We start from the raw sequence: 11,959 nt of genomic DNA on the forward strand, positions 1-11,959 counted from the left end.
AAAATTGGTCTTCCTGCCTCGGTGGTTAATTTGGCCAATCAGAAATAATGCTCCTTAAGGCCGTGACCAAGCCCCTTGGTGTGTGTGTTGCTCCCTGCACTGACTTTTCTGGGCTACAGGCAAGTGATCTAGCGTCAATTTTCCTCAGAGCAGCTGAATCATTAAAAAATCTATGCTGATGTATTAGATCCCTGCTTTTCAAACCGTTCAAAGCTTTCCTGCTCTCTTAGCTAAATTCTTAGCATGCTTGCAAGGTCATGTACAGCCCTGCCCCTAGCCAGATGTCTGGCCTTACAGTTCATTGTTTTCCTTCACATTTATGCATTTCAACTGGAGATGTCTGGCCTTACAGTTCATCGTTTTCCTTCACATTTATGCATTTCAACTGGTTTCTCTCTGTTCTATGAAAACCTAGACCCTGCCTACCTCAGGGATTTTGCACAAGTTGATCGGATGTCTGGGATCTTTTTCTCTATTGCTTTCTTTGCCTATTTAATTCCTACCTATCTTTTAGTTCTCCATCTAAGAGTTAGTTTGTCCGAGATGCCTTTTCTATTCTACTGACCTGGGTAGAGCCCAGTGTTTTATGTTCTGATATCACTCTGTACAGTGAATTTATGTAAGTATTTGTCTGCTTTTGCTTTAGACCGAAAGCTCCATGATTAGAAGAAACCCATCTGTTCCATATCTTGTTTCCATTTGTCCATATAGCTTTATCTCTTTTCAATAAATCTGCTGGGATTCATGTAAACATAATAGTAGCTGCTTTTAATCTATTGTGTATCTATGTGTCAGGCAGTGCTAAATGTCCTACCCAGATTCTCTGATTTTTTTCTACCTAATCACTTAAGTAACCTGAAGAAATAGTGAATGTGGACACACAGGAAGCTAGATCCAGTTACTCATTCATTCAACAAATACTAATTAAACACCTAGTATGTGCCACATAGTGTTTTAGGTGCTGTAAATACTGCATGAAAGAAAGCAGATAAAAATCCCACTCTCATGAAATTTACATTATAGTATTTAGCTATAGCTAAATTGTTAAAATAGTACAGAAATGTACAGTATAGAAATACAACAAGTTAGCCCTTCTTTTCCTGTATGTAAACCTACTTGGGGAGCTAAAATCAAATCAGGAGATAGCTTGTTGAACACATGGAATAGTAATAGCTAACATCAATTGAATTCTTACTATGTGTCATGCTCTAGGTGCATTTAAATTTTATTTAGTCATCGCAATAATCTTCTAAGGTAGATACTATTATTATCCCCATTTTATTTTATATTTTCCTTTTAAAAATTTATTTATTTTATTATTTTATCATTACACAATATAAGCCTTTTTTGTGGCCCTTTTCTTCCTAACCCACCACCCCCTCCCCCTTTCCCACCTCTGGTGGCCTCCATTTCATTCTCTCCTTTTGAAAGTTCAAAGAACTGTTAAGATGGTTGTATCTTTCTTTCTTTTTTTCAGCTCCCACTTATGAGTGTGGACATTTGGTATTTATCTTTCTGTCCCTGGCTTATTTCACTTACCATAATTTTCTCTAATTTCATCCATGTTGCTGTGAATGGCAAAACTTCATTCTTTTTTATGGCAGAGTAGTGTTCCATGGTGTATATATACCACATTTTCCTTATCAAGTTGTCCATCAATGGACATTTACATTGATTCCATGTCTTGACTATTGTAAATAGAGCTGCAATAAACATGGCAGTGCAGGTATCCCTTCAACATGGTGATTTCCACTCATTTGGGTATATACCTAGAAGTGGGATTACTGGATTGTATGGCAGCTCTATCCGTAGTTATCTGAGGATCCTCCATGCTGTATTCCATAAGGCTGCACCAATTTACAGTCCCACCAACAATGTAGGAGGGTTCCCCTTTCTCCACATCCTCACCAGCATTTGTTATTTTCTGTCTTTTTGATACTGGCCAATCTAACTGGGGTGAGACGATATCTCAATATGGTTTTGATTTGCATTTCCCCGATGGTGAATGATGTTGAGCATTTTTTCATGTGTCTGTTGGCCACTTGTACATCTTCCTTTGAGAAATGCCTATTCAGCTACTTTGCCCATTGTTTAATTGGGTTACTTGTTTTTTACTGTTAAGTTGTTTGAGTTCCTTGTATATTCTGGATATTAATCCTTTGTTGGATGCATAGTTTGTGAATGTTTTCTCCCATTCTGTAGGATGTCTTTTTGTTCTGTTAACTGTTTCTTTTGCTGTGCAGAAGATTTTTAGTTTGATATAATCCTATTTGTTTATTTTTTCATTCTTGTGGTCTGTGCTTTTGGAGTCTTGCTTGTATATTATCCCCATGTTAAAAATGAGGAAACAGAAGTAAGGCAGTTTCTGAAGGTTCCAGAGCCAGGACCCGGAGTGGAGCCAATGACTTAAGTCTCAGCCCCTGGGGACCCAGAATCTGTGTTCTTGATGTCTAAGTTATGTTTAAACCCTCTTCTTGGCCAAGCCAGTTGATAGTCTTGCTCCAACCCCACACCTGCTTGGCAGGGAAGAATTGCCCATATCAGCAAATACTAATTTAAGTCACCATATTTCCTATCATCAAGATTCTTTTTTATTTGATAGTCTAGATTTTGGCAGGCATTCAATTCAGGAAGACTTTGTCCTTAAATCACAGGCTGAGAATTGTATGTGATAGAGCCTTTCTACTTCTATGTGACCAGAGAATTGCAGGTAAGTATGTGAGGTAAATTGGTAACCGGTAGGAATATTTCTAAGTTGAAATGTCGAAAATTAGATGGTTGTGACAACTAAGTGACTTCAACTGGGTTAGACACACAGATAAAAACCGGAATAGAAAAATAACACTATTTGTTGAAATGTTAGCTTCATTGCTGGGGTGAGCACATGGCCTGCCTGGGAGTTAGCCTTCCTCAGATGGCTGAACTGTCAATTTGAACTGAAGTCTTCTGCATAGGGATCATAATTTGTTAAAGTACAATAACTTAAGTCTTCTATTACATACAGGGGAACACTGCAGACATTGTGCATCTGGTTTTCAGCAAGATGTTTGAAAAGTCCATCTTTGTTTTCTTATGGGCAAGCTAGAGAAAGGTGGCCTAGAAGATACTATTATTAGGTGAATTGTATCTGGTTAACAAATTTCCACCAAATCATGCTTACTAATGGATCAATGTCTCCACTATTATGTGTTAGAGGGCTCAGTTCCTGACTTGGGGCATTGGGATCAATAACTCAGATGAAAGTATGAATGGATGCTGGTCCAATTCATGGACAGAACCAAACTAGTTCAATTGCTAATAAATTAGATCAAAGAGTCAAAACCTACATTAGGATAAATGTGATGATGTAGAATTTAATAGAAACAAATGGACAGCTACATGAATGTAAAAGATGAACCACAGAGGTATAAGATTGAAGAAATGTGTCTGTGTAGCCAAACAAGAACTGATGACTGTGTTTTTTTTGTTTATTTTAAATACAGAAAGCTCATTAAAAAGCCAAGTGTGTGAAGTTAAGTGGAAAATCAATCAACTCAGGCTAAAATAATATAAACATTGTGATAGAGTTTGGATGTATTGTCCTCCCCAAACTCATGTGTAAATCTGATCCCCAATGTGGCAGTGTTGGGAGCTGTTTGAGTCATGGGGGTGGATCCCTCATTTAATGGATTAATGGTCTCCCTCGGGGGTGGGGGTAGTGAGTGAGTTCTTGCTTTATTAGTTCCCATGAGAGCTGGTTGTTTAAAAGACCCTGGCACCTCCTCTCTATCTCTCTTTCTTCCTCTCACCATGTGATCTGCTCGTACCCACTGGCTGCCTGCCATTTTCCACCATGAGTAGAAGCAGCTGGAGGCCCATGCCTAATGCAGCTGTCCCAGAATCACAAGCCAAATAAACCTCTGCTCTTTATAAATTACCTAGTCTTAAGTATTCTGTTATAGAAACACAAAAAATGGACTAATACACATTGCTCATGACAAAGGGTGCTAGAAACTCATTCTACCTTCCTTGATTAAAACACACCTAGAGTACTGTGCTCTGTTCTGAGCATCAGGCTGCTCTCTAGGACTATCTGGAGCACATTAGGAGTGAGTGTCTGGGGGACTGAGGTAGATCCAAATGAAGTCATACGAAGAGTAGTGGCAGGAAATTGGGCCATTTAGTCAGAAGTGAAGATTAAAGTCCAGGCAAGCATAGTTCAAATATTTGGGACCTGTCTTGAGTAGAATGGATTAAATGTAATCTGTGTGATACCAAAGGCGAGGGAAGAGGTTTCTAACAATTGGGATAGTCCGGAAATGAGTTGGCATAGTTCAAATATTTGGGACCTGTCTTGAGTAGAATGGATTAAATGTAATCCGTGTGATACCAAAGGCGAGGGAAGAGGTTTCTAACAATTGGGATAGTCCGGAAATGAGTTGGCTGACCTGGGAGAATGTGACCACCCGAGTACAACCACAAGTCCAGGATTTTGTAGGGATTTCATGTGTCAGAACCAAGGTTGAATTACATATTTTTTTTTGTTAAATTCATATACACTCTCCTCATTTTAGGTCCTAAGTCAACATTTTACCTGAATGATTTAAAATAACAATCTTGTGGCCTTTTGTCTGGCACCTTTGTGGACCGACATGATTTTATTAGCTGATGGGCTAAAGCCTTAGCATATATTATAAGTTACAATAAAATAGTCCCACATGGACACATGCCAAGAATTCCACCCACTCAGGAGAGAGAAGTCGTGCTGCATTGTTATCCATTGTTATCAAGTCAGTCTGGCAGGTGCCTTCTGCACTTCCTGTTTGCTGTTATTTTTAAGTCCTTTCTTATGGAAATTAAACTATAAGAACTACCTAGAGAGCAACTAAGAAAAGTAATTTAAAATCTTCCACTTTTGGTCTTTGGGGAGGTTGTATATATGCTTTTGAGACAAAGAAATGTTTTAAATTGTATCCAGCACAGCTTCGGGTTCATGATGGAGGGGTTCCTATCAGTAAACAAACCCAGTGGTTCCTGTAAGCTAGTCATTGAGAGCTTATTTTGGAACTTCATATATTAGATGTTAGGCAGGCCATATAGACATATAAAAAGTTCTTGCCTTCAGATCATTAAGGGGAGACAAGTGACTGACTACACGTAATACAGGGTCACAAGTACAAAGAAGAGAATGAAATGGTATAGGAGTGCAGGCAGAGGGGCAAATTCCAGCTACAGCAGGAGGGAGGAGGAGGTTAAAGAAAGTAGGTAAAAACTGAAGCTAGAAAAGTGTGCCTCCCTCTGACTGCCTGGTGGAACCTCTTTGGAGCTTTCAAAAAATATTAATAGTCAGGTCTGACCTTCTAGAGTGCCTCAGCCAGTTTATCCTTATGCCCATAGCATGCTACATTAATGAATGTACTTTTATAATGTTTTGATACCTGGTGCTTTTTGTAATGTTTAGTACTTTAATGCTTGGTTTCTTTTTTGCTTCTTCAAGTTTTTCTTGGCTATTCTTGGCCTTTTAATTTTGATGTAAATTTTAGAATCAGTTTATCAGTTTCTCTGAATAATCTTGTTGGGATTTGATTGGTTTTGCATTAAATGTATAGATCAATTTGAAAACTGACATATTCAGAATATTGAGTCTTATAATCCTTAAGCATGATAGACCCCTCTATATTTTTAAACATTCCTTGATGATGTTTTATAGTATTTTTGTGTAAAGGTCTTGAACATTTTGGGTGAGATTTTTTTCCTAGTTATTTGATGATTTTCATGATGACCAAATGGAATAACTTTTTAATTTCATTTTCTATTTTTTGTTGCTAGTATATAGACAACTGATTTTCATCTTGGGGCTATGCTAAATTTAACCATTAATTTTTAATAGTTTAGTTGCATCGTCTTTTGGATTTTCAAAACACCAAAACATGTCATCTGTGAATAGACTGTTCAATTCCTTTCTTTCTAATTCTCATACCTTTAAATTTCTTTATCTTGCCTGATTACACTGACTAGGATATCCTGTACTAGGCTGAATAGAAGTGATTGTAGCCTACACCCTATTTTATTTCCAGTCTCTGTAGGAAAGATTTAACATTTCGCCTCTGAGTGATGGTGGTTGTGGGTTTATGGGTATGCCTCTTATTAGATTAAGTTATTTCATTTCTTTTTTTTTTTTTTTTTTTTTTTTTTTTTTTTTTTTTCCGTGTCCGGCAACGGATCGCAACCCTCAGTGTTGCCCCCGCACCGGACCGGGGACCGGCGACGGGATCGCAAGCCTCGGCGTTGCTCCCGCGCCTCGCTCAGCCAGTGAGCGGGAGCCGGTCTGTACATGGGATCCGAACCCTCGGACGGGAGTGCCGCCGCGCTTCCCAAGCGGCGCACTATCCAGTGCGCCACCGGGCCGGCCCTAAGTTATTTCATTTCTATTAGTTTACTTTCTCTATGGCTAAGGCTATTTAGTCAGATGGTAAAAACCTGAGGATTCAACAACAGACCCATGTATTATAAGGCTTCTTGACTTACAAGAAAAGTACCACTTCAGTGCATTAGAAGAAATGGTCTTTTAAAAAAATGGTGATTAATTAATTGCATATAGATATGCAATTCATAAACATATATATATATATATTTGTATACATGCATTTATGAATCCACCTCATTTTACATTATACACATAAAAATATTTCAAGAAATTATATACCAAAATGTAGAAGATTAAACAATAAAGCTTCCAAAGATAACTTAGAAGACTATCTTCATGACTTTGGTATAGGCCAGGGTTTCCTAAACAGGACACAAAAAAACACTAGTCATAAAGAAACACTAATCAAAAGTGTTTTCATCAAGACACTCCACTAGAGAGAAAAAGGCAAGTCACCGACTGGAATAAGATATTGTAATACGTATGGCCAACGAAGCACTTGTATCTAGATATATTTAAAAATCCCTAAAAATCTGTGAGGAAAAGGCAGATAACCCATGTTAAAAAATGGTCAAAACACTTAAGTTCTTTCATCATAGATATCCAAAATGGCTAACAGACATATGATATCACTTTAGAATCACAGAATAAAAAGTAGAGAGAGACTGACAAGGCCCCGTGTTGGTGAGCATGTGGAGCAACTGGATTCTCATGTGGTGCCTGCTCCCTGCCCACGGGCCTTCAGGCCTTACCATTTCATTGCATGCTGGCTCAGCTTCCAGCAATCAGCCACTGCATCTCTTTGCCTAAGGACTTTCTCCGGCCTCAACAACAGTTCTGTCTGTAACAGCAGCAGGCCAGACATGTCAGAGAATAACTCCCTTCAAGAGCAGTCCTAACTGAAGATTAACTGAAGTGGTGTGTAAATATCCCAACTCCCTTGCTCTCTGATGTGTGTTTTATATCATTTCTAGAGATCTTCGGTAGGACTGAGCTCTAGCTGCCTGCAGTAGTACCTGCTTGTTAATGCACCCTTTATCGGCTCCTATCTCTTCCCCATTTCACTTCCTCCTTCCCTACCAAGACTTTTTTTGGGCCACCTTCCAATGAACCACTTGCACTCAAATTCTACCTTAGGGTACATCTCTGGGGAAACTCGAATTAAGATATATGTTGTACTCCAATAACGTTTACTTAAAAAGAAGAGGGCATGGGAGATAGCTCTTAATTGTGGGAGGATAATAACAGTTAATGTTGCTGAGAAAAGATTGCTTCAATGACGATGCAGTATATCAGGATATGCCTTGCCACTATCATCAATGTAGAAAGTACATTTGTCACCCACAGAGATGGAAATTTGATTACACAATCAGAAACTGTGCTAGAAGTTTTACATGGTTTATCTATTTAATTATCATTCCCATTATATTGATAAAGAAGTGGAAAGTGATAGATGCAAAATAAATAACTGAAGATCACATTACAATTTCATGATGAATTAGGATGTGTTAAGCCTGACTAACTCTAAGGCTCAACAGGCAACCATTATGTTGACCAGATCATGAAGGGTCAGGATGAGAATTAGGAGATGAGGGCACTTTATCTTCTACTCAATGAGAAACCAAGTGACGTTACAAAACAGAGGAATGCAATGACCAGATTTCATGGGAACTCCCTCTGACTTCAGGAGGGAAGATGGGTTGGAGGGGGAAAGTTCAGGAGGCAGAGAGACCCTTTAGGAAGCTACTGCAGGAATCCAGGGGTAAGATGGGAAGGGCTGCAAGCAGGCCAGGGGCTGAAGTGTCAAAGAGGGAATGGATTTTAGAGATATTGACTGGGGGGTGGGGGAGGTGAGACAAGTTTTAGTGATCAGTTAGATGTGGAGGTTGAAAAAGAAGACAGTTTCTCCTTTCCAATGTTGGGTAACAATTTAAATATTTTTACTGAGGTTGTTTCAACAACTCACTGTTCTCATAATAGGGGTCCCCCTGGTGGTAAAAGAAAATGAAGAATGGGATTTGTCATCCTGGGTAGCTGCTGTTGTGGGATACAGTTGTGCAATGGAACATAGTCATAATAGCACAGAATAGGGGATGCCCTTCTCCTTTTGCAGTGGCAAAGAGCCACATCTAAAAATAACTGAAAGCTGATAGCTGCTGATGGACCAGAACGTGGGGCCTGACAGCAACATTCACCCATTCAAACAAGGTAGCTCTGGGCACCTTCTTTCTCCAAATCTCTACGTAGCTGGGAGGAGGGGTTGGCTGGCATCAGCAGCACTGAATCCAACAAGCATTGGGAACTTTCCTAGGGAATATTGATCTCATTTCTTAAGAATGTGGCAGAGGAAAGAGCTGAGTCTTTAAAGACTTATTCGCCTGAGTTTGAGTGTTGGCTCTGCCACAAATCTGTTAGTATCAGTTTCTTCCTGTGTAAATTATACATAATGGTACTTACATGATTGCGAGGTTTGAGGTAATGTGTGTAAAGCACTAGCTCAATGCCTCTTTAACAGTTGGAGATGATCATGGTGATTACCTTAGGAGCTTAGGAGATGGCCCACTGCAGCTCACTAGGTAATTAGTAGAGTCTTGCGGATCCTAGTTTATTCATGAATATGTTAATATAAAGGGGCAGCTTCAAAGCAAACTCAAAAGATTGTTAAGCTGTTAGAAGCCCCAGGGCCAACTAGTGGTCTCAATAGACTAGGCAGCACCACAGAGAGATTTCTCCCTGTGTGCTTTCTCTCTTTATGCCTTGGGCATAGCCCTTGGAATAAACAAGAGGACTTGTCTAAAACAAGTACATTTGAATAGGCCTGAGTCATCGACCAAGATGAGACATTTCAGAAACTTTCCATTTTGAGATTTTGGCGTGTTCCTGATGAAGTATAATTACGTTGCTTACTGTATAAATACACATTGAGGGTTACCTTTTGCTGAGCAATGCAAGGCCAACTGCTACAGAAAGATCTGAGCTGAGAGCCACAGCACAACTGCATCTAATGGTTTCTTTTCACCAATCCCTGAGGATCCTGGAAAGGTTTTAAGTGTTAAAGCTCATAAGAGTTAGCTCTTGAAATCACTGCAGCCTGTTTTTTTTTTTTTTCTCCCCAGGAGCTCTGTCTGTACATGTATTAGTTGGTCTTATCCATTCTGCAAGCTTTTGTAAGCTCCCTAATGAAAACAACTGTATTTCCTTGGCTTAAATGCATATTATTGAGTGGTCTGTCTCTCATGCTGTGAATGTACAGTAATGAGAAATGTTCTGTTCATTAGGGACCACAAGCATACTAGGCGAATGGTGAAGAAGATATTTTATTGATGTGTACAGAAAGTAACTTCTTAATGGTCAGAATATAACCATTAAAAAAAAAAGATTACTTTGTGTACCATACAGACTGTGTCAAAATGAATAGCAAAAGGGTTTCACGAGATTAATCATTTACTACACATTTCATAAAGAGAACAGCAAGGTTGTCCAATTGCAGTCATTCCCCCGACCTCTTTATTAAATCTGACACCATCTTCTTAGTAGTTCTTTTGATTTTAAATCATTTTGTAGACGGACATAACAAGTGACACTTTGTACTTTTTCTGGGCGCACCGCCGCAGTCTGCAAGGTGCTGGGGGTGGGCAGTGGTCTGCAGAATAAACTTGTATACACAAGTCTGCCTTTGAGTGAATGTGGCTTTAGGTGCCCACCTGTAAGAGGTGGAAACAAAAATGTTTATTGAGGAAACAAGTGTCATGACCAGTGGCCCCTGTATTGATTGTCCACGGCTTCTTCCCCTCAGCTTTCTGTTATTTCTGGGGACAGTGACCTTGCCTCAGCCACAGGATAGCCAAGCTCCTGATTAAAGTGGTGGGTATTACATTTTCTTTATAGCCTGAAGTAAAGTTGGATTATGCCAGGGTGGGAAGAAGCCAATGGAGGACATCTTCTACCTGGCCGGGAAGGCCCTGGCTGCTCTGTGGGTTTGAGGAACAGAGTGGAGCCTCTGGGGTAATTGCTAATTGACAACCAAGTCCTGCCTCAAAAAGCAAAGAAGTTGACAAACAATTTTGCACAGTATTCTAAAAAGTTATCCAAAGGAATGAAAATATTTTAAAGGAATAATTAAATTGCACTTTATTTTATTAAGTCAATAAAATGTAAATTTGTATAGTACTTGTTTTTGAACTATTTTCCTGTCATTGTTAACTTTATAATTCTTTTTTTTTTTTTTCTTAAAAAGATGACCGGTAAGGGGATCTTAACCCTTGACTTGGTGTTGTCAGCACCACGCTCACCCAGTGAGCAAACCGGCCATCCCTACATGGGATCCGAACCCGTGGCCTTGGTGTTATCAGCACCGCACTCTCCCGAGTGAGCCACAGGCCGGCCCAAACTTTATAATTCTTTAAACTTTCAAGTTCCCCAAATAAATTTTCCTTTGATACACTTAGGATTTTGGCCAAATTACAAATGAGTCACTTTTTGTATAAGGGTTGCAACAATTTTATCTACATAGATATATAAATATTTGTGTAAATGTAATTGTCTTAACCCAGACAGGTCCCAAGCAAGTGAGCCTGAGATATATAACAAATAGGCATCAATCTCTGTGGGTGTATGTGTGCATGTGTGTGTTGTGAATTGGGATTCTTAAAAAGTATGCATGTGTATATTTGTTTATTGGATACATGGCCCCTCTTGGGGAGGTGGCTGGGCTAAGCCTGGACCCAACCCCCGTAGTGCTAGTGTTCTGGCTCAAAGCCATTTTTCAGTCATAATTGATTGTGATGGATGTATACATAACAAGCAAAGCTACGTCCCTTCCTATACATGGTGTCTTTATCTTAATGTATGTTGGTGATCTCTAATTGTGTGAGCCAATGTGTGTGTATGTCTTTCCCATGTGTTTTCAAAGAAAACTTTCAGTTAGAAAACCTTAAGCTACAGCAGTTTGAGAATGACCACAGTGAACTGACTCTCACCTTCCGGTATCCCCAGAGCTGGTTCCCCTTCATGCCATGACAGTCATAGAGAGTGACTGGGCTGTTGTGCGAGATCGCATCGAAGCAGAATTTTCGGGTGTGCAGTGGCTCACCAGGTCGAACATCCTCTCTCCATCCAAAGGTAAAGAGCTAGCAAAGCAACATAGCAGAAAAGCTGCAGTGAGTTTATTTTGGAGAGAAGACTCGAGAGCAGGGGGAGGTATGTCTTTTTAGCAATGGAGAGCTCTGCTTTGTGATCTACTAGGAAGACTCATGTCTTGGCATAATAGAGGTGTTGGAAAAGGCATGTGTCATGAGGTGCTGTAGCAATAACAGCTGCAGCTTTTGCCCAGGCTGCCAAAACATGCCAATAGGGAGTTCCCAGTTAGCTGTGTGTGTGTGTGCGTGTGTGTGCGTGTGTGTGTGTGTGTAGGGGAAGATGGGGGAAGGGGGAGTGGGAGAGAGAGGATGAGAGAGAGGTTGAAGGAGGAGAGAGGGAGAGGGAGGATTTTTAAATAAAATGTTACTGGATCAAATGCTACACAGCATAAATGAGCAAATTAACTGAAAAAAA

The 11,959-nt window shown here is 39.7% G+C and overlaps 1 protein-coding gene across 1 annotated transcript in view; it reads right to left on the minus strand.

Annotated features, from left to right (window-relative positions):
- LOC103599726 (polypeptide N-acetylgalactosaminyltransferase-like 6) overlaps window positions 1-11,959 on the minus strand; it is a 207,824-nt gene that overhangs the window by 8,465 nt on the left and 187,400 nt on the right. Inside the window, exon 8 of the mRNA XM_008583880.1 lies at window positions 11,386-11,535. Coding sequence (XP_008582102.1) covers window positions 11,386-11,535 — 150 coding nt within the window. The remainder of the gene's footprint in view (window positions 1-11,385; window positions 11,536-11,959) is intronic.

This window comes from Galeopterus variegatus, unplaced genomic scaffold (genome assembly GCF_000696425.1).
Source record: "Galeopterus variegatus unplaced genomic scaffold, G_variegatus-3.0.2 Scaffold3069, whole genome shotgun sequence".
In the NCBI taxonomy this organism is placed as follows: domain Eukaryota; kingdom Metazoa; phylum Chordata; class Mammalia; order Dermoptera; family Cynocephalidae; genus Galeopterus; species Galeopterus variegatus.